Source organism: Martes martes (genome assembly GCF_963455335.1).
Source record: "Martes martes genome assembly, chromosome: 4".
Classification (NCBI taxonomy): domain Eukaryota; kingdom Metazoa; phylum Chordata; class Mammalia; order Carnivora; family Mustelidae; genus Martes; species Martes martes.
The window spans coordinates 67,003,290-67,026,283 of NC_137891.1; the positions used below are offsets into that span (position 1 = coordinate 67,003,290).

At 37.0% G+C, this 22,994-nt stretch overlaps 1 protein-coding gene across 2 annotated transcripts in view; it reads left to right on the forward strand.

The window, feature by feature from the left end:
- PDE7A (phosphodiesterase 7A) overlaps positions 1-22,994 on the forward strand; it is a gene marked incomplete at its 5' end in the record, with an annotated part of 120,430 nt that overhangs the window by 77,626 nt on the left and 19,810 nt on the right. For both annotated transcript variants that reach the window (XM_080801141.1, XM_080801142.1), the window contains 2 exons: positions 14,415-14,566; positions 16,630-16,693. In XM_080801141.1, the coding sequence (XP_080657267.1) occupies positions 14,415-14,566; positions 16,630-16,693 (216 nt within the window). The remainder of the gene's footprint in view (positions 1-14,414; positions 14,567-16,629; positions 16,694-22,994) is intronic.

The following is a 22,994-nucleotide window of genomic DNA, read 5'->3' on the forward strand; positions in this document are numbered from 1 at the left end:
AGGTGTCCAGAGCTGTGTCTCCTGACCCTGGGCTCCTGTGCTCTTGAGCGTCCTTCCTTAATGTGGCCTCTCCTCCCCAGGCTTTCTCAAGTTTATTGCTTTCGCTCAACTCTAGAGACCACCAGGAGACTCCTCATTTCACTTTCTTCCTTTTGAATACGGTGGCTCACTTTCAGCAGGCTGGATTAACAGCCCCAAATAGTCCTACAAATATTCTTCTAATACCTGGTCTGTTGAATTACAATATTTTGAGGCTTCAGTTTACAGGACCTGATGAAATGAATTCTCTGTTGACATTTTGTCACACTTTATCTCTTGTTTGCTTCTAAAATTATATGTCCCTGAATTTAATGAATCATTCTTTTAGTTACACATGATTTTTAGCTTATATAATACCAATACTAGTATCTTTAAAATGTACAAGAACTGCTGTAACTCTCTGTGTGCACTTAGAAAATCTGATGAGGTTTGGTTTTTTGGGTTTGTTTGGGGGTTTTTTGCTTTGTTTTTTGAAAGATTCTGGCATCATTATTAAATAGTAACGGAAGCTTCCAGCTTGACAGTTACTTCTTTTCATGGAATTCACTAGAGCTTACTGACGTCATCCAGACTGGAAGGCATGTTCTCTCTGCCAATATCAGACACGATGTAATACAAGGAATATGCTCTTTATACAGGTTTTTTTTTTTTCATGTCCACATAAATGCAGTTCTTTCCATTTTCTTTTCCTTCTGGCACGTGGTAATGTTCCAGTCCATTTGTGTTTTACCCATTATCTAGAGCTTTGTGTTCGTTTTAGGGCTTTACTCCACCCTTAGTAGGGCAGCAAGGGAACTTGTCAGGATACTTAAATTGTAGCCTAAAAGCTTTTAGGTTTTCTAGGCTTTTAGTCTTATTCATCTCTTTGTTCCTAGCCTCTGGCAGGGTCTGGCTCCTTGGCATCAAGTTGTCTAAAACTATCTTCCACCGGTTAGGTTTTATAGGGTCCCACTTGTTGTTCCCTAAATATAATCTGAAACTATGAACCAAATTCAGGCTGGTTGCTGTTGTTCTGCTGAACCAAACGTCTTCTGTTGTCTTTATTGTAATGACTCACTATGAAAACCTACAAACTCCTTAAACTTGTTCTTAGATCCTCATGTGTGTTTGATTTGGGGTTGTTTCCTGTCTTCCTAACAGGGCTGTGTCGGACTTCAGTACTTGTACATGATCAGAAAGAACATCTGATTGTATGTGTATTTTGAGTTTAAAAGTCCGTGTCTTACTGATTTTATTGTCTTAGATTACCTGAGTCTTTAATGTATAGCAGCTCGCACACAAGAGTAGATGCTATGCTATTTGGTAGCTTTTCCCGCATCTTCGAAGCCTTTAAGCTTAAAAGTTGTTGCTCGGTGTTTCCCTCAACTATGACTTTTTCTTTGTTACAGTCTTTTTCCTATTACCTTTCCTGCTTACCACCTGGCCAGTACTTTTACTATTTACAACCATATTTTCTTCAGCCATTATTTGTTTGATCTGCTAACGTAGCTATTCACCACTTGTAATTTGGTCTCATTACAAATATAGCATCCCAGCCTCTACTTAAATCTGTGGTATTGTAGACTAAGGTCACATTTTGTCTGGGGTTTCTGTTAAATTTTAGTTGGTTCTCAGTCATCCATTTGTCTTGAGATCATATCTATAATATGTAATGTAAACAACATATCTATAATAGTTCACAGAGATATCACAGGAAACAATTATCTTATGTCTTTTTTTTTCCCTGCCTTTTTGTCATGAATGATCCTACTTCTGTAAGAATCCCCTTACGAACCAGTGCGTGTAGAGAGGAGCACAGCTGTGTTGAATTGAATTAGGAAACAGAGCACTCTGCCCCATGTTTGTGTATTTTTAAAAATTTACCTAGTTTTGGGCGCCTGGGTGTCTCAGTGGGTTAAAGCCTCTGCCTTCGGCTCAGGCAGTTTGAACATAAGAGAGATCCAATATATCACATATCCTACTATGGAAATGCCTAATCCAGAACAATAATAAGAATAATCTTTTTTTTTTAAGATTTATTTATTTATTTATTTGACAGACAGATCACAAGTAGGCAGAGAGGCAGGCAGAGAGAGAGGAGGAAGAAGGCTCCCTGCTGAGCAGAGAGCCCGATGTAGGGCTCAATCCCAGGACCCTGAGATCATGACCTGAGCTGAAGGCAGAGGCTTTAACCCACTGAGCCACCCAGGCGCCCCAAGAATAATCTTTAAAAGAGTTTCATATTAATTATTATATCAAATCCTGTCAAAGTGAACTTTGCATTCCATAAACTGTAAGAATTGCTTAAAGGAAAGAATATTGATTTTACAGCTTAACATTGATCTGATTTTAGATTATGAGTAGCACGTTTATTTCTTTTATTTGTATTGAAGCTTGGGCTGTTTATATACTCATTTTAAAGTAAGGAAATTGGGGGCGCCTGGGTGGCTCAGTTTGTTGAGTATCTGACTCTTGATCTTGGCTCAGGTCTTGATCTCATGGTTGTGAGTTAGAGCCCGACATTGGGCTCTGCACTGGACATGGAGCCTACTTAAATACATACATACAGACACACATGCTTACATACACAAATAAAGTAATGAAATTGTATGCATATTGAAATCTTTTAAATATGAGCATTTATTTTTATAGTATATAAAAGTATAGAGTCATCTTTAGGATGAAGTTATGCTGTCACGAAGAATAAGTTTGGTTTTGTTAAAATAAGTAGTGTGAAGTCATGTGTTTAAAAATATTTGAACTTGAAGATAATGTTACAGACCAGTTATACCTACAGTAAAAAAAAATACTTGATATGTATGATAATTGTAGCCATTAATGTTGAAGTGTTTATTCTTTCCCAGAAAGACATATTGCATGTATTATCTCATTTAATTTTCACAACAGTCCTATGAGGCCTATTTTACAGTGAGGAAAGTGTTAAGACCTTAATAATTTTCCTAATGTCACCAAACTAGTAAAAGTGGAAGAGCTGGGATTCGAACTCAGGTGTGTGACTCCCAAGCCCATGTGTTTTCCCCACTCTGCTGTGTTGTTTACTACTTACTTTACTATTAAAGACTTCACCGTGGCTTTATGCACCTTGCTCTTCCCCATGTGTCCACACATGCTCAATGTAAATATTCTTCCAAGCAAAGTTTCCCCATAGACATTGATAAATGTAATTATTCAATATTAATACTAGGTTTTCAGATATGGTTCTGTGTGTGTGTGTTTAGGAAAATTAAAGGGAGATTAGAATATAGAATTTCTTCAGGTTTTTTTTTTTTTAAGATTTTTTATTTTATTTATTTATTTGACAGAGATCACAAGTAGGCAGAGAGGCAGGCAGAGAGAGAGGAAGGGAAGCAGGCTCCCCGCTGAGCAGAGAGCCTGATGCAGGGCTCGATCCCAGGACTCTGGGATCACTACCTGAGCCAAAGGCAGAGGCTTTATTTAACCCACTGAGCAATCCAGGCGCCCCCAGGTTTTTTATTCCATTACCATTCAACATGACATTGCCCTAGGCTTGAGTTGGAACTGAATTTAAAAAACATTTTTAAGGGGCATCTGGGTGGCTCAGTGGGTTAAAGCCTCTGCTTTCGGCTCAGGTCATGATCCCAGGGTCCTGGGATCGAGCCCCACATCAGGCTCTCTGCTCTGCAGGGAGCCTACTTCCTCCTCTCTCTGCCTGCCTCTCTGCCTACTTGTGATCTTTGTCTGTCGAATAAATAAATAAAATCTTAAAAAAAAAATATTTCTTTCTAAAAAAAAAAAAAAAAACATTTTTAAAATAATCTCCAAGGATAATTCGTGATTACATGCATGCATCTAAGTTGATTTTTATGACTTTAAGGTGGAGATTCAGTGACTCCAGGGCTCCCTCTTGTGGACCATTACAGCAAGTAGTGATCAAGTCTCAAGATCCCAAGACTTTTCTGTTAAAAACATTTTTGTCTAATAACTAAGTATCAGTGACATCCTTTGCCATGCAACTGGGATGATAGAGAAGAGAGTCTGGGACTGTCGGAAGTAATACTGCTCAACATGTGTGATTCTCCAGCCCTTTTGTTTCCTTGACCTATTGCTTGTATTTCCTGTCTACTTTTCTAGTATTAGGGGAAAACATTGCTTCTAAATGTGCCTCCTATCCCACATTTAAGTTTTTTGGCCCAGAGACTCTAAGACTGGATGGCTGGAAGTAACTCCCATGAACATTTAGTAACAACACTCATTAAGTTTTTGGAGGCTGATTAGTTTGTTCATGGTCACATAGTGAGGTAATGTGATATTTTAGAAGAGAACCAGCAGAGCTAACAGCTCTTTAATAGTAACTTGATTAATTCAGTGAGCCTTGTTGGCTTTCTAAGCTGGATTGGAATGTAGGTAACCATGTAAACTAGAACAAGCCTGGGACTTAAAATAAATAGTCCTAGCCTGGTGGAAGCTGGGCTTTAATAAAGACAGTTTTAATCTATTGTGTGTTTTGCTGTGAAATAAATAGTGACATGCCTCAAGTTACAGAACAAGCTCAGGACGGTATTGGTAGTAGGGTCAGATTTTATATGGTATGGTCAGAGGGTGAGTTTTTTAGTAATTGTCTGAGTGAAGAGTACTAATCAAATTCTCACAGTCACTCATTCTTGTTTCTAGTTCTCCATGTAACCTTTTTTTATATATTCCTAAATGATAACTACTTATAGTTATCATTTAGTTAACTTGATATTCTTTTTTTTTTCTCTGTAGTGCTCTTTTCTTGTTTCAGTATAAGAATTTTATGTCTGATCATTATGGGGAATCCATTTGTGTGTGTGTGTATGTGTGTGTGCAAGGGAGAAGAATGGGAGGAGAGCAAACCTGATGAAACTAAAAATTTCCATCTTAAAATGACATCATCATGCTTCATCCTTGATTTATAGTCACTGATGCCTTTTCTTAGATCACATTTTGGAAGCTATCCTAGGACAGTTCTGGAAGCCTAATTTTCTTTTAGAAAACTTATTCTCCAGTTTGGCAGTGTGTTTTAGAAGCCGTTGAAATGTGCGCCTTTGTGCTTGTTCTACTTCTGAGGGTTTTTTCCAAACCAGGATTTGTGCAAAGATTTAGTTCTATGAATGTTTATCACAGAGCGGCACCTGGGTGGCTTAGTTGGTTAAACATCTGCCTTCTGCTCAGGTCGTGATCCCAGGGTCCTGGAATCGGGCTCTGCGTCGGGCTCCCTGTTTGGTAGGGAGCCTACTTCTTCCTCTCCCTCTGCCTGCCACTCCCCCTGCTTGTGTGCTTTCTCTCTTTCTCTCTGTCAAATAAATAAATATTTTTTTAAAAAGAATGCTTATTACAGAATTGTAAGAAAAATAAAATTTAGAAACAGCCAAAAAGCAAAAAGATTAATTATGATAATTTCATACTTTAGAATAATTTTATAATAATACATAACTAGTAAAAAAGTAATGATGGTACTTATGTTACTTATTGAAAAGATGTTCATGAATTTGTAGGTAAAAAATTACTATGAATTGTCTTGGATAAAAGAAAAACTATACATATACATGCATATAGAAAATGATTCATAGAAAAATATCTGGAGTGCCAGACTTAACATTGGTTGTTTCTATACAGATAAGTCTTCCCATGCAAATTCTCCCCCCTCCCTTTCAAGCTTTGGTTGAGCAGAAGAGATGGTTTAGGGCAGCTACTCCCAGAAAGGATCAAGAAAAACACATCTTTTAAAAGAAAGGGGCAGATCTCACTCAAAATGACAGGGTAGGAAGATAGAGGGGTTTATCTCTCTACCAAAGCAACCACTAAACTAGAGAAAAAGACCAGAGTCTACTATTTCAGGTCTCTGGATCCTGTTCGAACACTTACAAGAACCTTGGAAGTACTTGATGAAGGAAGAGGCTGCTATTTGGCAGTTTATGTACAAACCAGTGATCATTCCCCATTCCTCAGCCCCTTTAGCCTTTGGGGACAGTGGCCTGTATTCCTGGAGGGGCTCGCTGAAACCAGGATAGGCACTGGGGACTTTGTTCTCCAAAACTTTGGAGTTTTATGTTTAAGTCAGTCTGTCAGATCCCTGAGTGCTAGGCACAGATACTTGCCCTCATTTCAGCCTTTCAGCTGCAGAGATTTCACCCAGCAGTGTCTACTGGAAGATTTAAAGAATCTGTTCCTCCCCTCCACTCCTCCTTTTGGAGGCACACATTTAAGGAAATTTGTGTTGGGTCACTGTGTTGGCAATGACTGCAGAGATAATGGATCAGGAACTTCAGTGACCACACACAACAAGAAACACACAAAGGCAAATATGCAAAAGTGAAAATAGTTTGAAAATGTCAAAACAGATGGCTTCAGCCCACAACAAGCAAAAGTAAGCAGTACTGGAGGAGTAAGAGAATAGATTCCCAGTATAATAGTCAAAATATCATCTTCTCAAAAAAAAAAAAACAACCCAAAACAATACAACTATAAAAGATACAAAGAAACCAGAGAGTATGGCCCATATATATAACGAGAGAATTTCACAGAAGCCACCCCTGAGGAAACCCATACTTAGGAATTGCTAGTCAAAAATGTTAAATCAAGTATCTTAAATGCTTAAAGCAAACCATGGACAAAGAACTAAAGGAATTCGGGAAAACATTGTCTGAACAAAACCAGAATCTCAGTAGATAGAAATTACAAAAAGGAGCCAAACAAATTCTGGGGCTAAAAAGCATAATGACTGAAATTAAAAATTCACTAGAGGGATTCAACAACGGATTTGAGTAGACAGAGGAAGATCAGTGAACTTAAAGACCATTGAAATGATTCAAACTGAGAAACAGAAAAATGAACAGAGCCCAATAAACTGGTGGGAGATCATCATATGTACCAATGTATGAATCTAGGAGTCCCAGTAGCAGGAAGAAGAAAGGAGCAGAAAAGGAATTTGAAGGGGGAAAAAAAAAAGATGGAAAACTTCCCAAATCTGAAGACATGATATATATACATCTAAGCTTAGTGAACTCCAAGCAGGATAAACTCAGAGATCCGCACTGAGACATAATATAGTCAAATTGTTGAAACCCAAAGACAGAATTATGAAAGCAGCAAAAGAGAAGCAGTTTGTCATAACAGGGGATCCTTAGTAAAATTAACAACTGATTTCTCATTATAGAAATGTTGGAAGCCAGAAGGGGGAGGTAAGATGACATATTTAGAATCCTGAAGGAGGAGGGGGCTAGCCATCAAGAATTATCTGGCAAAACTATCCTTCATGAATACAGAAGAGATAAATACATTTCCAGACAAAAGTTGAGGGAGTTCATGTGCAGTAGACATGTGCTATGAGAAATGCTAGAGGCAGTCCTTCAGGATGAGCTAAAAGGACCTTAGAGAATAACCTGAAACCATAAAGAGAAATAAAGAATACCAGCTAGGGTAACTATATAGTAAATATAAAAGTAGTATTGTACATCCGGTTTGTTACTTTTTTATAAATCTATGTGTGCTTACACAGTAAAGATGCGGTCTGTGACAATAGCAAGGTAAAAGTGAACAGTTGGAGAATATCGGAGTGGAGTATTTGTACAAGAAGTTGGTACTGTGCAAACTAGGTTGTTGTAACTTGAAGATATTAATTGTAATGCCCAAGATAATACTATGGAACTAAAAAATATACAGAGAAGGAAAGAAGAGGGAGTCAAAATGGTACACTACGAAATACCAGCTAAATGAAAAAAAAAGAGGCAATAATTGATGAATTAAGGAACAAAAAACATACCCAAAATAATACCAAAATGCCAGAAATAAATCCTTCTTTATCAATAATCACCTTAAATGTAAATAGATTAAATTCTACTTAAAAGTGGAGATTGGCAAACTAAATTTAGAAAAACCAACATAGTCCATCTATATGCTGTATAGAAGGGACTGACTTTAGGTATGAAGAAATAAAGAGGTTCAAAGTAAAAGGATGGGAGTGATACTCCATCTAAATAATAACCAAAAGAGAGCTGGGTGGCTTTATTATTGTCACCCAAAGTAGACTTGAAATAAAAAAAAAAATTACAAGAGATAGAGGACATTATACATTGATAAATATATAAGAAGATACAAATTATAAATTCAAAAATTTTAAACATATATACATTTAAACACAGAACCCCCAAATATATGGAACACAAACTGACAGAACTGAAGGGAGAAATTTTATGGTAATGGAGACTTTAATAAACATTTTCCATAATGAGTAGAATGATGAGACAGAAGATCAGTAAGGAATTAGAGGACCTGAACAGCACTATAATCCAGTCAGACCTATCAGATGTATACAGAACACTCCACCCAAGAGCATGTTCTTTTCACATGCACATGGAAAATTATCCAGAATAGACCATAAGCCACAAAAGAAGTCTTAATAAACTTCTTTTAGGGGCTCACCCAGAAGTATAAGGTTGAATATTTTACTTGCCTCATCTGGTCTGTGATCTGGGTTGAGCAGAATTAGGTGCACTCCCCCGGGCCCTATTACAGAAATAGCAGAGATATGTTTGTAAGAAGCAGTCTGTCTCTTTGGCAGAAAAGGAGAGATCCATTTGAGTAAGGAAGCTAAGAGGGCTCCTTTGCCCTCTCTTAAGACTTTACTTCTATCCCTATTATGAGTGTGGTGTAGGGGCGCCTGGCTGGCTCAGTTGGAAGAACATGGGACTGTCCATCTGGGGATTGTGAGTTTGAGACCCATGTTGGGTATAGAGATTACTTAAAGTCTTAAAAAAAAAAAAAAAATTGGTGTAGAGTGTTAGTCCACAAAAATTTAGCACATTCAGTGATGATTCTTGTAAAAAAGAAACTGGCCCATCAGGTCATTGAATTATGCAGAGCAGTAGAAGGGAATAGCAGAACTTAGCAATGATTAAAGAGCAGCTCACAGAAAAATGCTGCCTTTAAGCCGATGAAAATTGTGACTGTATTTTCTGCTACTCTAAAATAAAGCAATAGCTTCACTGTAAAGCACAAATTGAAGAACTCAGGGATTAGATGATAAATAAGGCAAGACAACGGAAGTAGCTGAAACCTGTACATTCAGAATCAAGAAGTAGTTGAAAAAAAGTTGAATAGAGGGTGCCTGGGTGGCTCAGTGGGTTGAGCCTCTGCCTTGACTTAGGTCATGATCACAAGGTTCTGGGATCGAGTCCCACATCGGGCTCTCCGCTCAGCGGGGAACCTGCTTCTCCCTCACCTCGCTGCTCATGCTTTCTCTCGCTATTTCTGTCTCTCTCAAATAAATAAAATCTTTAAAAAAAAAAAAAAAAGGCACCTGGGTGGCTCAGTCAGTAAGCATCTGCCTTCTGCTCTGGTCGTGGCCCTAGGGTCATGGGATTGAGCTCCGCATCAGGCTCCCTGCTTGGTGGGAGGCCTGCTTCTCCCTCTCTTATTCCCTCTGTGTTCCCTCTTGCTCTGTCTCCCTGAGAAATGAATAAATAAAATCTTTAAAGGAAAAAAGAAGCAAATGTTTAAATAGATCACAGAAGTGAAGGCACTTGGTAGGAGCACAAAGTGTAAAATACGCACTAACCAAGGTAACGGGCACAGTGGGTAGAAATGAGAACAGCAGTCCGCAGCCATCCTACCCTACAGATGAGATCAGTCTCATCTGATCGCAGAAGCTGGGCAGGGTTGGTCATGGTTAGTACTTGGATGGGAAAAATGAGAAAGCAAACAAAACAAATAAAAAATTAAAAAGAATGGAGAGGAATTGAGATACAGATGATAGGTAAAGGCATTTCGACAGAACAGTCCAGTCTCAGAATAATAAAGCTAAAATAGTGGAACACAAGTATTTAGAGATATAATTCAAGGAAGCTCTTCAGAAGTAACAGAAGAGTTAAATTTACATATTAAAGGAGAACCCCTTGTATCTGGGGAAAATGACCCAGAATGATTAACAATGGGGTATATCCTTGCAAAGTCACTGGACTTTTTAAGACCAAGAGAGATTGGATGCCCATGCCAAAAAACCATATCACTTATAAACAAAGATTTGTTTGCTCAGACTTTGCAGATCTCAATGCCAGAAAGTAATGAATCAATACCTTCATTTTCCTACCTTCACTCAAAGAAGGAAAATGAGAGCCAAGATTTTATATCTAGTCTAGCTGTCTGTCAAATACAAAGACTACCGAAAGAAGTTGTTTATGAGCTACATAGTTTTCATGAGCCCTGAAGAAACTGCTAAAGGATGAACCGAAGCAAACAAAAGATTAAAGTGAGAATTGGAATGAATGGAAAAGTCTGTACTCTGCTAACTAACAAACATTGGGAGAGGAAAATGGAGGGAAAGTAGGATATAGAGTGGTGTCCTCGTGTGTGATAAAATACTAAAGGACAATGCCCTAAGCTGACAGATCAAGAAGTGGAAATATAAACATATTTCACAAAATGAAGGTATTTTTGAAGATTTAAAAATTGTAGCCATGCTGTTCAGTAAAGGACTGGTTCAATAGATTATGGTCCATCCATATTATGGAATACTTTACAACCTCATGGAAGAATGAGGAAGGTCTCTGTGCACCAGTAGGGAAGGAGCTCTAAGAAAAATGAAAAAGCAAGGTGCAGAACATACAATGGAATATGCTACCATTTTTGTAAAAGAAGTAGAAAAATAGTATGTAATGTTTCTTACATTTGACCAAACTCAGGAAAGGTACACAGAATACTTTAGGAAAAAGATTATCACTTTGGGGGAGGGCTTAAGACATAGTTGCATGGATGACTGGGTAGGGTTAGGTTTTTTACTGTATTTTCTCCCTTTTGCCTTCTCTCCCTCCGTCCCTCCTCCTCATATTCTTCCCTGCTTTTCTTCGTCCCATCTTGCTTCCTCTTAAATTTTTTTAGACATGTGAATGCATGACATATTCAATAACTAGCCTAATAGAAAAATCAGATGTTCTCTTCCCTTCTCCAAATTCTGGTTCAACATAAAGTCTTAGGCAAAGCTTTGGGGTAGTTTTAGCTGCTGTCTCTGGAGGATCTTACGGGATTTTCAGTCTTCCACAATGTAATCTTCTTAAGTAATCTTCCCCAGGCCTTCTAGGTGAAGAAAACACTTTGGGTGATTTGCTGTTTCATCTGGACAGGTTCTCCCCTTTCTTACGTTGTCTGTGAAATACTCAGTACTTGTTAAGTCTGGTTCTATCGTTAAATGAAGCTCTGTTTCTGATCCTTTGTACAGGTTATTTATGGGATTAGTCTTGCTGGATGGTGCTAGGCTCTTGTGAGAGAGCCTTTGCCCTTGAGTCAGTGTCTCATATTCATTCTCAACTCAGTGTGGTCGGACCAGAATTCCAGATAATGTGTACCAACTTCGGGACTCTGGGAAACAGGAAGACATGAATTATGTTTAGTTTTTTGTTTTGGTTTATTTTGTTTTGTTTCAGTTAAGGAAAATGAGACAACAAGAGGTTGTGACTTGTCAGAAATTACCCAGAAAATAGGAGTAAAGCAGGCGCGTACAACTGTGATCTTGTGAATAGGGCTCTGGCTACCAGGCTGCCAGATGTCTTAACCATTGACACTGCGAATCCTGCTGTGTTGATAGGAGGACTCAGCATAGTGCGTTGAGTTATTGGGGTTTTTCCCTCAAATGAGGCTCATTAATTTTTTGGTCCTTGTGCAGCTCTCCTCCCAAAGAGATTCTCACATTTATTTCTGGGGTGCATGAGTTTGGATATAGAATTTGAAAGCAGCGATGCTTCTGTTACTTCTGTATACATGCATGCAAACACACACACACTGGGATGCAGTGTAATTGCCAGTGATAAAATTGTTACTTTTTGTGTGTGATTTAAGATAAATTGAAGGGAATGCTCATGAAGGCATGTTCATGACCTTAAACTCTCTTAGGTTACTTTTCCATAATGGATAGAATACATGTATTCTGCAACATTTTCTAGAATTTTCTAAGTGCTTTAGCTCCCACAGATTTATTGTATTGCATTTCTATTTTGGTTTCTAAGGTTGTAACTATAAAATGGGGTGATAATCTTGTCATCTTCATATTATTGTGATTACTGAATGGGATAGCTGATGTGAATGCACTTTTGTAAAACTGTAGGGTGCCTTATGAAAACAGAGATGGTAGTGCTAGTATTGTATTAATTAGATCTCATCTGCTCCCCTATATTCGTACCATTCAACTCTGTCCCTTCCAGATTCTCTCTTTTCTAAGAATAGGACTAGAAGGATCATATCAGGCATAAATTCTTATACAATAGCATTTTTCCCCTCTGTGTTTCTTTTTCTGCATGCTTTTGTCTAAGTAAACACAGTTTTGGATAATTTTATACACAAAATTTTTACAATTAATAACCAATAAACAATACTGTAGAGATATAATAAAAACTTAGGAGTCATAGTGTGGACATAGGCTTTATAAGCAAACAGTTCTGTGTTTTAAAAATCCACTTGCATCCTGTATTGGCTGTGTGACCTTGGGCGAGTTACTTAATCTCTTGTTGATTCAGTGTTTTCATGTGTAAAGTGAAGGATAATATTTATCTTTTGAGATGCTAAGGACTAAATGAGGAACTTTTTGCAAAGCACTTGGGAACATCGTTTTCACAGAATTTAGTCTACCTTCATTTCCTCAAACTTGCTAATTCTACTTTGGACATCATCACTTGATATTAATAGTTTTACCATTTTGGTTCCAGTCCTTTTACTGTAAGTTACATTGATAAAGATCAGGAATTTGATTCCACAGTTGTTGTAGATACTTTCTATTTTAGATCTGGTGGAATGAAAAATGAATACATTGTGAAATCTGTACATAACAGCATACATTATTTTATTTCTGGCTTATGTGAGTATATGGGAATCTGAAGACTCATCAGGTATTTCAAAAATAGGATGCACTTATTCAGTATATTTTTCACATATCTACCTGGTGTTATTATTAGGCTTTGGAATAAAGAGCTGAAGATAGTTCTTGCCTACATTTGAGGTCATCATTTATTGGAGACAGGTAAATAAGCAGTTATAATCCAATCTGAGTCAAATCTGGAGAGAGCTAGAACCTGGAGCATGAATGAAACCTTTTCTTCCAGACTGAGGAGATGGAGTTTATTTTAAGATGATGAGGAACTGGTGGATACTTACATTTAGAGCAACACGAATAGACTGGGAACTTAGGATAATTACCTGGAAGCATACAGTGGCTTCAACATCAATTTTTATCATCTTCTACACTGCAACCATTTACTTAAAACCTATTACATATCCACCTCATGTATACATTATCTCATTTAATCTAGCACCCTTTGAATTAGATATTCTTGCCATTATTTTATAGATAGGAAAACAGAGGTACTAGAGGTTAATAGAGGAGTGAGTTAGTGACTGGACACACAAAGGAGAGTATGTTTGATTACCTGCCATTCTACATGGCGATTTTAATCTAATAGAAGTTAAGATGAGAGGTGATGAGTTGTTGATCATTAGTCTCCATTTTCATGTGTTTTATATTATGAACATTTCACTGAATTTAGTTTGATTCTAGAGTTTGAAGATAACGTGTGTTCCCTGGAAGGTGGTTTTTTTGTTTTTTGTTTTTTTAAAGATTTTATTTATTTATTTGTCAGAGAGAGTGAGCACAGGCAGACAGAGAGGCAGGCAGAGGCAGGGGGAGAAGCAGGCTCCCTGCTGAGCAAGGAGCCCGATGTGGGATTCTATCCCAGGACCCTGGGATCATGACCTGAGCCGAAGGCAGCCGCTTAACCAACTGAGCCACCCAGGTGTCCCTGGGAGGTGGTTTTTAACCCAAGTCCATTACTTCATCTGGTTAAGGAAACTCTGGTTTGTTCTAAAACTAGAGGGAAAAAAATAGTTGTGTTAGACTTGCTCCTTCTTGAGCTTTTCTATCTTACAGCATTTTGGTCCCTATGCTGTAGAACTCTTATAGACTAGAAATTACTTATTTCTCCAGCCCATCTCCTTTTCCTCTAAGTAAAATGATCTTAATATTTGAAATGATACCTCGTTAGGATTCAACTTGGGACCTGGCTCCTCACTATGAAGGATAGATAAACAGGGTTTTATCTTTCTGCTCCATAAAGTTTATACAGTATATTCAAGCAATGGAATGAGAGGTTAATAATTTTCAGAGTTAAAAAAAACAAACCTGATTCTTAATCCAGCCACACTCATTATTAGCTTTCTAAGTGCTGTCAAAATTGACCATTTACCCCTTCATTCCTAGTTCTTCAGTTGAAAATACAAATAAAGTATTTCTTCTCTCCTAGAAATGTGGTAGAATGAGTTATTTTTATTTATATATAACTAGAAAGGGGTGATACAAAGATAGTGTATGCACAGTTTTGACTTGCTTTACTCACCTTTTACTTCTTTTATTTCAGCTCAATCTGAAATTGAAGTTTCTGTGTCCGCAAGGAATATCAGAAGGTTACTAAGTTTCCAACGATATCTTAGATCTTCACGCTTTTTTCGTGGTACTACTGTTTCAAATTCTCTCAACATTTTAGATGATGATTATAATGGACAAGCCAAGGTGTGTATTGCTTTTTCAAGAAAACATTAATTTTTGATAAGTTTAATGAAGCCTTCCCCATCATGTGGTATTGAATTATTAGAACCTCTCTCTGTATGCAAAAATCACTTAAGCCCATTTCTCAGGTTTTTTCCTTTCAAACACATGTTCATTTTGTAAGTAGGTATTGCAGAGCAAGGGAAATTTCTGTAAGTTACTAAAATAGTAAAAATATTTTGTTATAACATTAACAAGTAGCTCAGTAGGACATTAAACTATGCAGTCACACAGATTCTTAACTCTGAGAAGAATATTATAGCTGTTCTAGAAATTAGACTAAATTAGACTATTCTGTAGGTAAGGACTCTGTGGCCTGAAGAGCATCAGAGACCTGTTTGAGGTTGCCTCCTGGCTAGAGGTACACCCAGCACAGGATGTTAGGCCTCACGACTTCCAGTCAAATTACTTTTCAGAGTCTCTTCCATCGCTGAGATATTTTGAGGATTTATACGTTTTGTTTTTTTTTCTTTAAAAAAAAAAAAAACTTGTTCCTATTTTATTTTATTAAGAAAATTCTTTTTTTATTATCATGTTCAGTTATCCAGCATATAGTACATCATTAGCAATTCATTAGTTGTGTATAACACCCAGTGCTCATCTCCACACGTGCTCTCCTTAATACCCATCACCCGGTTACCCCATCCCTCCACCCACCTCCCTTCTGTAACCCTTGGTTTGGTTCCCAGAGTCCAGAGTCTCTCGTGGTTTGTCTCCCTTTCTGATTTCTTCCTATTCAGTTTTTCCTCCCTGCCCCTGTGGTCCTCTGTGCTATTCCTTAGGTCTTCGAATTAAACCCAGTGATTATAAACATTATTTTCTATTTCCACAGTTTAAAAGAAATGTCTTAATGAAGGTGAAGCTTAGAGGAACTTGTTTTTGACCAAATGAGGGTTTTTTAATAATCTTATGTTTCTAGTATTTTTAAAATCATTTTTTGATTTAATATTTATAGGCCAGATTTTCCAAGTGTGTGTATTTACATAGGGCGAAGGCATCTTCTTTATGATTACATTAAAGTGAAAAGATTGCTTCCCGGTTTGATGAAGGAAATTAATAGAAGGTGTTCATGCTTTCTTTAAATTTGAAAAATTTACATGTTCTGCTTTTTAAAATGAGAATATTGATCTGTGTATGATTGTATGATATGTAAATAATCTCTACTGGTAATATATTAGTATTATGTCAGTTTATTGATAAATATATACAACGGTGAACTTTCCATAAAAGTTTCAGGTTACAAATATATGGTTTAAAAAATTCAATCAGTTTCATTTTGGGGTTGTTATGGGATTTATTTGTTTAACTGAAATACACATCAACTTAAAAATAAATGTAGTAAATGCTATTACTTATTGTATAAGGATACTTAAAGAATGTAAATAAATGCCTACAAGTTGGGAGTGTTTTTTAAGAAAATGACTAACCAATAATTTAAGCGTAGTGTAGAATAGATGTCAAGTGCCTCATTTTCAGAGTTAGACCACCTGATTTTAGATCACAGCTCTGTTACTTTCTAGCTGCTCAAGACAGTTACTTTTAGCTTGTTTCCCCATCTGTAAATGAGGATTGAAAACAGTGCTGTCTTCACAGTGTTGGTAAGAATATTAAGAGTGAACTAGCACTTTTAACAGTATGGAATATAGTAAGTACTCAGCTATTATAACTTATTTTTACTAGACTTTTAAAATCTAGTTTCTAGACCATGCAGTGTATGAACCACACTTCTGTGGTATTAAATTAGAATTCTTGAAAAGTTCATGGGAGTATAGCAGTGAGTTAAAAGAAGCATTAACCTTACCTGTACATTTATTACTTGGAAAGCAAAATAATATTTGGTTTTCCAAATGAAGCATGCATTTGGATACTTGTTGGAGTCAGCTGGAAATGTCATGATTAAAAAGAGAATGATACTTAGCATTTCTTAGATCACTTACCATTTTCACTAACTTCTCTATGGGCTATCTACAAAAGACAGACTGTTACTGAAATTAAATTACAGTAGGAATGTTTGGTTTTCATTTCAGTGTATGCTGGAAAAAGTTGGAAATTGGAATTTTGATATCTTTCTATTTGATAGACTAACAAATGGTAAGTGAAGAATTTGACTCAAATTACTGTGTACTCCAGACTGCTGCATTGATGGTATAGGCCCTGGCGGGTCGTTGCTTTTGTTTCTTTAGGTCATGAGCCCTCTGCTGGCCGAAGAACACCGTTTTGTCCCTTTTCTCAGTTACTGATCTCTATCTAAGCCAGAGAATCGCTGTCATAGTTTTATTTTTTCATTCCTCTTAGCAGTAATCAAAAGTTATAATCATCACCCTAGTTCATGTTACTATTATGGATAACCTAAAGTGAAATTATTACCTCAATATGTTCTTTATTTTTCTGTTTTGGTTTCTTTTGGATTGTGGCTATTTACAGTGAATCTTCTGATGCTGTATTCCAGCTTTGATAGCAACAGATATGTGGTAGATTAATGACATTTTGAGAGATAACCTTTCTTCTAACTTTGTGGTCCTCAGGCTTTTCTTTCTGTGAACACTTGAGAGAGAGGATATATTCTAATCAGTGGTTCTCTCTGACACTGCTTCTCCATGGTTGGATGGGGATGAGCTTGTAGCTTTTTTGGAGTCTTATCAGAATCTATAGAATATGAGTGATTTGAAAACACTAGGTGGTTCTAATTTGTTTACCCCCTCCTGTGTTTTGTTTTATTTTAGGGGTAGGTGTCCTGTTTCCTTACTCTCTTTGGGAACAGGAAAAGGAGTCCCTTTGGGAATCATTTTTACTTAGGATAAAATTTTTGGCATAAAAAATTGTACATGTTGTTCAACTAGACTTTGTCCCTGTCTAAGCATCTTTTTAGTAAGTGAAGCAGAGTGGAAAGTGCACTGAGAGAAAGTCACTTCTGAGTGTTTAGAATGAAGTAATGGCTCTGTAGTTCACTACTATATACTTCAAAATCACCATTTTTTTTTTCTTATTTTACTTTGGAATGAAGTTCATTTCATAAGGAAGACACTGAAAATGGTCAAGGAGATACAACTTTATTCATCTTGAGAATCAAGGAGGATCTAGTTTTTTAGAATTACTATGTTATTCCCTATAATCTGTATGGCCATGTAAGGTGAAAATAGCTTTGTAATCACCTTCTATTTGTCTGTACGCTTTTGACAGAAAATAAATTTGCCTGGTTCTAGGCAAAACTATAAAGACCACGAACTCTGTCTTATCATCTTACCTCTCTCCCGCTTCCCCCCCACCTTTTTTCCTTTCCTTTTCTATTTCTCTTCCACCTCCCTTTTGCCCTTTGGTGACTCTTCTGTTCCTCTCCCTGCCCCCACTTTGGCATGTCCACACAGAAAATTCTCTAGTATCATTCACACAGTTGTACTTCCCTTTTTAAAATATTATGTGCAGTGAAGTATCAGTTGACTCATCTTCTAAGATCTAGGAAATTCCTTTTTTTCTAACTTAATATGAGTATTATTTCAGTTGTTATCTCAAGATAAATGTAAATAAAATAATGCCACCCTTAGCACCTTCAAAATTTAGCCTTATATAAACTGTAATAGCTTATAGCCTATTATTAGTCTACTGGGACACTTGTCACTCATCGAAATAAGTGATTGTTCTCTAAATTTTATTTCTAAAAGGCACATATCCTGCTAGTTAGGGATCTTGGTGATAAAAGTAGAGTGAGGTTGACAGTGTGTGGGATGGGCAGAATAGCCACTAGCTACATTAGTTAATTTAACACTTTGCTTTCACTTTAATCATCTCATTACTTTTTGTGGAATTGGCCAGATGGTTTCTTCTTAAGGTTGATTGTTAGGAGTTAGCTACCCACCTTTGATTTTACAGATGGTGATACTCATATTTAGTTAAATACAGCCACCGAAAAGTTACAGGAATGCTGTCCATGAAGAGAGATTATTGAGAAGCAAATGGGCCGAAGAAGAGTTTTTTTAATCTTCATAATTTAATTGGAAGTACTTTGCTTTTAAAACCGCTTAGCCTGAAATGAATTCTGGATGATATATGTATATGGTATCCAAGTATATAGTTTTCCTGTCTTGTTTATTGATCCAGTGCTTTCTGTATTTCTTACTCTGGGCATTTCACCAGAGGACATTGTGGGGAGGTTAGAGAAGAGGCAGAACTCAGTGATTCCCGCCAAGACAAATGGCCCCAGCTTGCCCATGGCAAGCAATAAAGTACTTGCCATCTGGTAGAGTACATTCCTTTTATAGGAATGAGAGATTATGTGTGAAGTAGCAAGATATGGTTTGTCACCCCTGAAATCTGTCTACCCCTGAAATCTGTCTGGTATGTAAGGGACCTTTGTTGCCAAGCCTGTGTTATGGCCTTATTCCTTCACAACCTAGATGCCTTTATTTCTTTTTCTTGTCTGATTGCTGTGGTCCCTACTTCCAGCATGGTACTGAATGAAAGTGGCAAGCGTGGGGATTCTTTTTTTTGTTCCTGATCTTACAGGGAAAGCTTTGAGCTTTTCACCATTGACTGTGATGTTACTTGTGGGTTTGTTGTGTTTGGTCTTTTTAATATTGGGGTATGCTCCCTGTATACCCGCTTTTTGAGAGTTATCATAAATGGATGTTGAATTTTTCTAATGGTTTCCCTGCATCTATTGAGAGGATAATGTGATTTTTATCCTTTATTTTGTTAATGTGATGTATCATGTTGATTTATTTGCAATGTTGAATCATCCTTACATTCTGGAATAAAACACACTTGATCGTAGTATGTAATGCTTTTAATATATTGTTGAGTTTGGTTTGGTAGTATTTGGTTGAGTGTTTTGCATATATGTTCATCAAGAATATTAGACTGTAGTTTTCTTTTTTTGTAGTGTCTGTCTGATTTTGGTGTCAGGGTAATGCTGGCCTTGTACAGAAACATTCCTTCCTCTTAATTTTTTGAAATAGTTTGAGAAGGATAGGTACTTCCTTTTCTCTGAATGCTTGGTGGAATTCTCCTGTGAAACCATCTGGTCCTGGACTCATTAGTTGGAAGTTTTTTTATTCCCATTTCATTTTATTGCTAATAATTAGACTGTTCAGATTTCCTGTTTCTTTGTGATTTAAGTCTTAGAAGATTAAATGTGTCTAGGAATTTATCCATTTCTTCTAGGTTGTCCAGTTTTTTGGCATATGCTTGTTTTATTAGTCTCCTAAATCTGTATTGCGATGGTATCTATTGTATCTTCTTCTCTTTCATTTCTGATAGTACTTATTTGAGTCCTGTCTCTTTTCTTCTTGATGAACCTGGCCAAAGGTTTATCAACTTTATTTATCAATTCAAAGAATCAACTCCCAGGTTTATTGATCTTTTCTGTTATTTTTTAAGTCCCACTTCATTTATTTCCACTATGATCTTTATTATCTCCTTTGTTTTACTAACTTTGGGTTTTGTTTTTTCCTCTTTTTCTTGTTCCTTTAACTGTAAGCTTAGATTGTTTTCTTGATAATTTTCTTAGTGCTTTTGGTAGGTTTTATCACTTATAAACTTCCCTCTTAATACTGCTTTTGCTGTGTCTCATATTTTGAAACATTGTCTTTTCATTTTCATTTGACTCAAGGTATGTTTGAATTTCTCTTGATGTTTTTCTTTTTACCCCTTGGCTGTTTTTTAACATGTTGCTTAGCCTCCACGTGTTTGTGTTTTTTCCAGGTTTTGTTTTGTTTTGTTTTTTGTTTTTTTTGTAATCTAGTTTCATACTGTTGTGATTGGGAAAAATACTTGATATGATTTCAGTGTTCTTACATTTACTGAGACTTGTTTTGTGGCCTGACATGTGATCTGTCCTGGAGAATCCAATGTGTTCACCTCAGAAGAGGTGTCCTCTGCTGTTTTTAGATAGAATGTTCTGTATATATATATATGTTAAGTCCATCTGGTCTAAGGTGTCAGTTAAGATCACTGTTTCCTTATTGATTTCTGTCTGGATGACCCATCTACTGATATTAAGTGGGGGGTATTAAAGTCCCCTACTAATATTGTATTACTTTTAATTTCTCCCTTGATGTCTGTTTATATTTGCTTTGTATATTTAGGTCCTTCTATGTTGGGTGCATAGATATTTACCATTTCTTTTTATCCTTTTGTTGGATTGATCCCTTCATCATTATGTTTCTTTTTTCTTATTCTTCATTCCTTTCTTGTCACTTGTTAGAGTTTTTCTTTTTAAGTCTATTTTGTCTGATACAAGTATTGCTACCCAAGCTTTTTTTCATTTCTGTTTTCATGGATTATTTTTTCTATCTCTTGACTTCCAGTCTATATATGTCTTTAGGTCTGAAATTAGCCTCTTGTAGGCTGTATATAGATGGGTCTTGATATTTTTTCCATTCAGTCACCCTGTGTTATTTGATTGGAATATTTGGTCTACCCACATTTGAAGTAATTGTTAATAGGTATATATTGCCATTTTGTTGTTTTCTTGTTTTATAGTTCTCAGTTTTCTTCTGTTGCTGTCTTCCCTTTGATTTGATTACTTTCTTTTAGTGTTGTGTTTTTATTCCTTTTTATTTTCTATGTATCTCTTAGAGGTTTTTGGCTCATGGTTACCATATATAACACCTTATGTATACAGCAGTCTGTTTTAAGATGACAGTCACTTAAGTTTGAACACACTCTAAAAGGACTACATTTCTACTCCCCCCACGACAGTTTGTTTTTTTAATGTCATATTTTATGTATTTCCTAAATAAATATTGTAGATATAGTTGATTTTTACTATTTTCGATTTTTAACCTTAATATAAGCTTTATATGTGGCAGGTCCACTACCTTTACCATGTTTGCTTTTACTAGTAAGACTTTCCTCGTTCATAATTTTCTTCTATTTTTGACCTTTTCTTTCTGCTCAAAGAAATCCCGTTAACATTTCTTACAAGGCCTGTTTTAGTGGTGATGAACTTCTTTAACTTTTGTTTGGGAAACTTTATCTCTCCCTCAATTCTGAATGACAGCCTTGCTGGGTAGAGTATTTTTCTTTGTAAGTTTTTTCCTTTCAGTCCTTTGAATATATCATGCCACTCTGTTCTGGCCTGCAAAGTTTCTGCTGAAAAATCAGTTGATGGTTTTATGGGGTTTCCTTTGTTCATAACTAGTTGCTATTCTCTTGCTGTTTTTAAGATTCTCTCTTCATCTTTAATTTTTGACATTTTAATTATTTGTCTTGATGTGAACTTCCTTGGGCTCATCTTGTTTGGGGCTCTCTGTGCATCCTGGACCTAGATGTCCATTTTCTTACCCCAAGTTAGGGAAGTTTTCGACTTATTTTTTCAAATAAGTTTTCTGCCCCTTCCCTTTCTGTTTTTGCCTTCTGGGACCCTTATAATGTGAATATTAGTATGCTTGATATTGTCCCAGAGGTCCCTGAAACCTTTCTCATTTTTAATTTTTTTTTCATTATTGCTGTTCAGTTTAAATGGTCTCTACTACCCTGAATTACACATCACTGATCTGTTCTTCTGTTTCATCCAATCTGCTATTGATTCCCTCTACTGAATTTTTCATTTTAATGTATCTTCAGCTCTGATACATTCTTTTTTACATTTTCTGTCTCTGTTGAAGTTGTCACTGAGTTCATCCACTTTTCTCTCAAGTTTGGTGAGCATCTTTATGACCATTACTTTGAAGTCTTCATGAGGTAGACTGCTTAATTCCATTTCATTTTTTTTAAGGTTTTGTCTTGTTCTGTCATTTGAAACATGTTGCTCTCTTCCTTTCCCTCTCTATCTTTGCTTGTATATATTAGATAAATCAGCTGTGTCTCCTGGTCTTGAACATGTGGCCTTATGTAGAAGGCATCTTGTGGGGCCCATTAGTGCATTACCTGCAGGTCACTGTAACGAGGAGCTCCAGGGTTTTCCCCTGTGTGGGCTACATGTGCCTTCTTTTGTGGCTGGATCCTGGGACTAGTTGGGGAGCAGGGCTAGCCCCCAGTGTGGCTGGCTGTCACTGTAGGGGAGGGACCACTTTGGTGGGGTGCCAGTCCCAGCTGAGACCATTCACTGAGTGTGGCAGGACAGTAGTCACTTTGTGGGGGACAGATACCAATCCCAGTTAAGGCTGCCTGCTATGTACAACAGGATGGGAGCCACATTGGAGGGGTGTTCGCTGGGTTGGGTAGGTTGAACTGGACAGGTACACAGGGGAACACCTGGCCAGGGTGAGCAGTGTTAGCAAGGTACATCATAGTGTCAGAACTGGTGCCCACCAGCATCAGGCTGGCTAGACAGGAGGAGGGCAAGAAAAATGGTACCTTTCGGTGCTTCCATTCCTGGAGAAGGTACCCGCAGATCCCTGACCCTACTGCATAAGGTATGGCCCAAGCACCCAAGTGAGTTTGTGTACAGGCC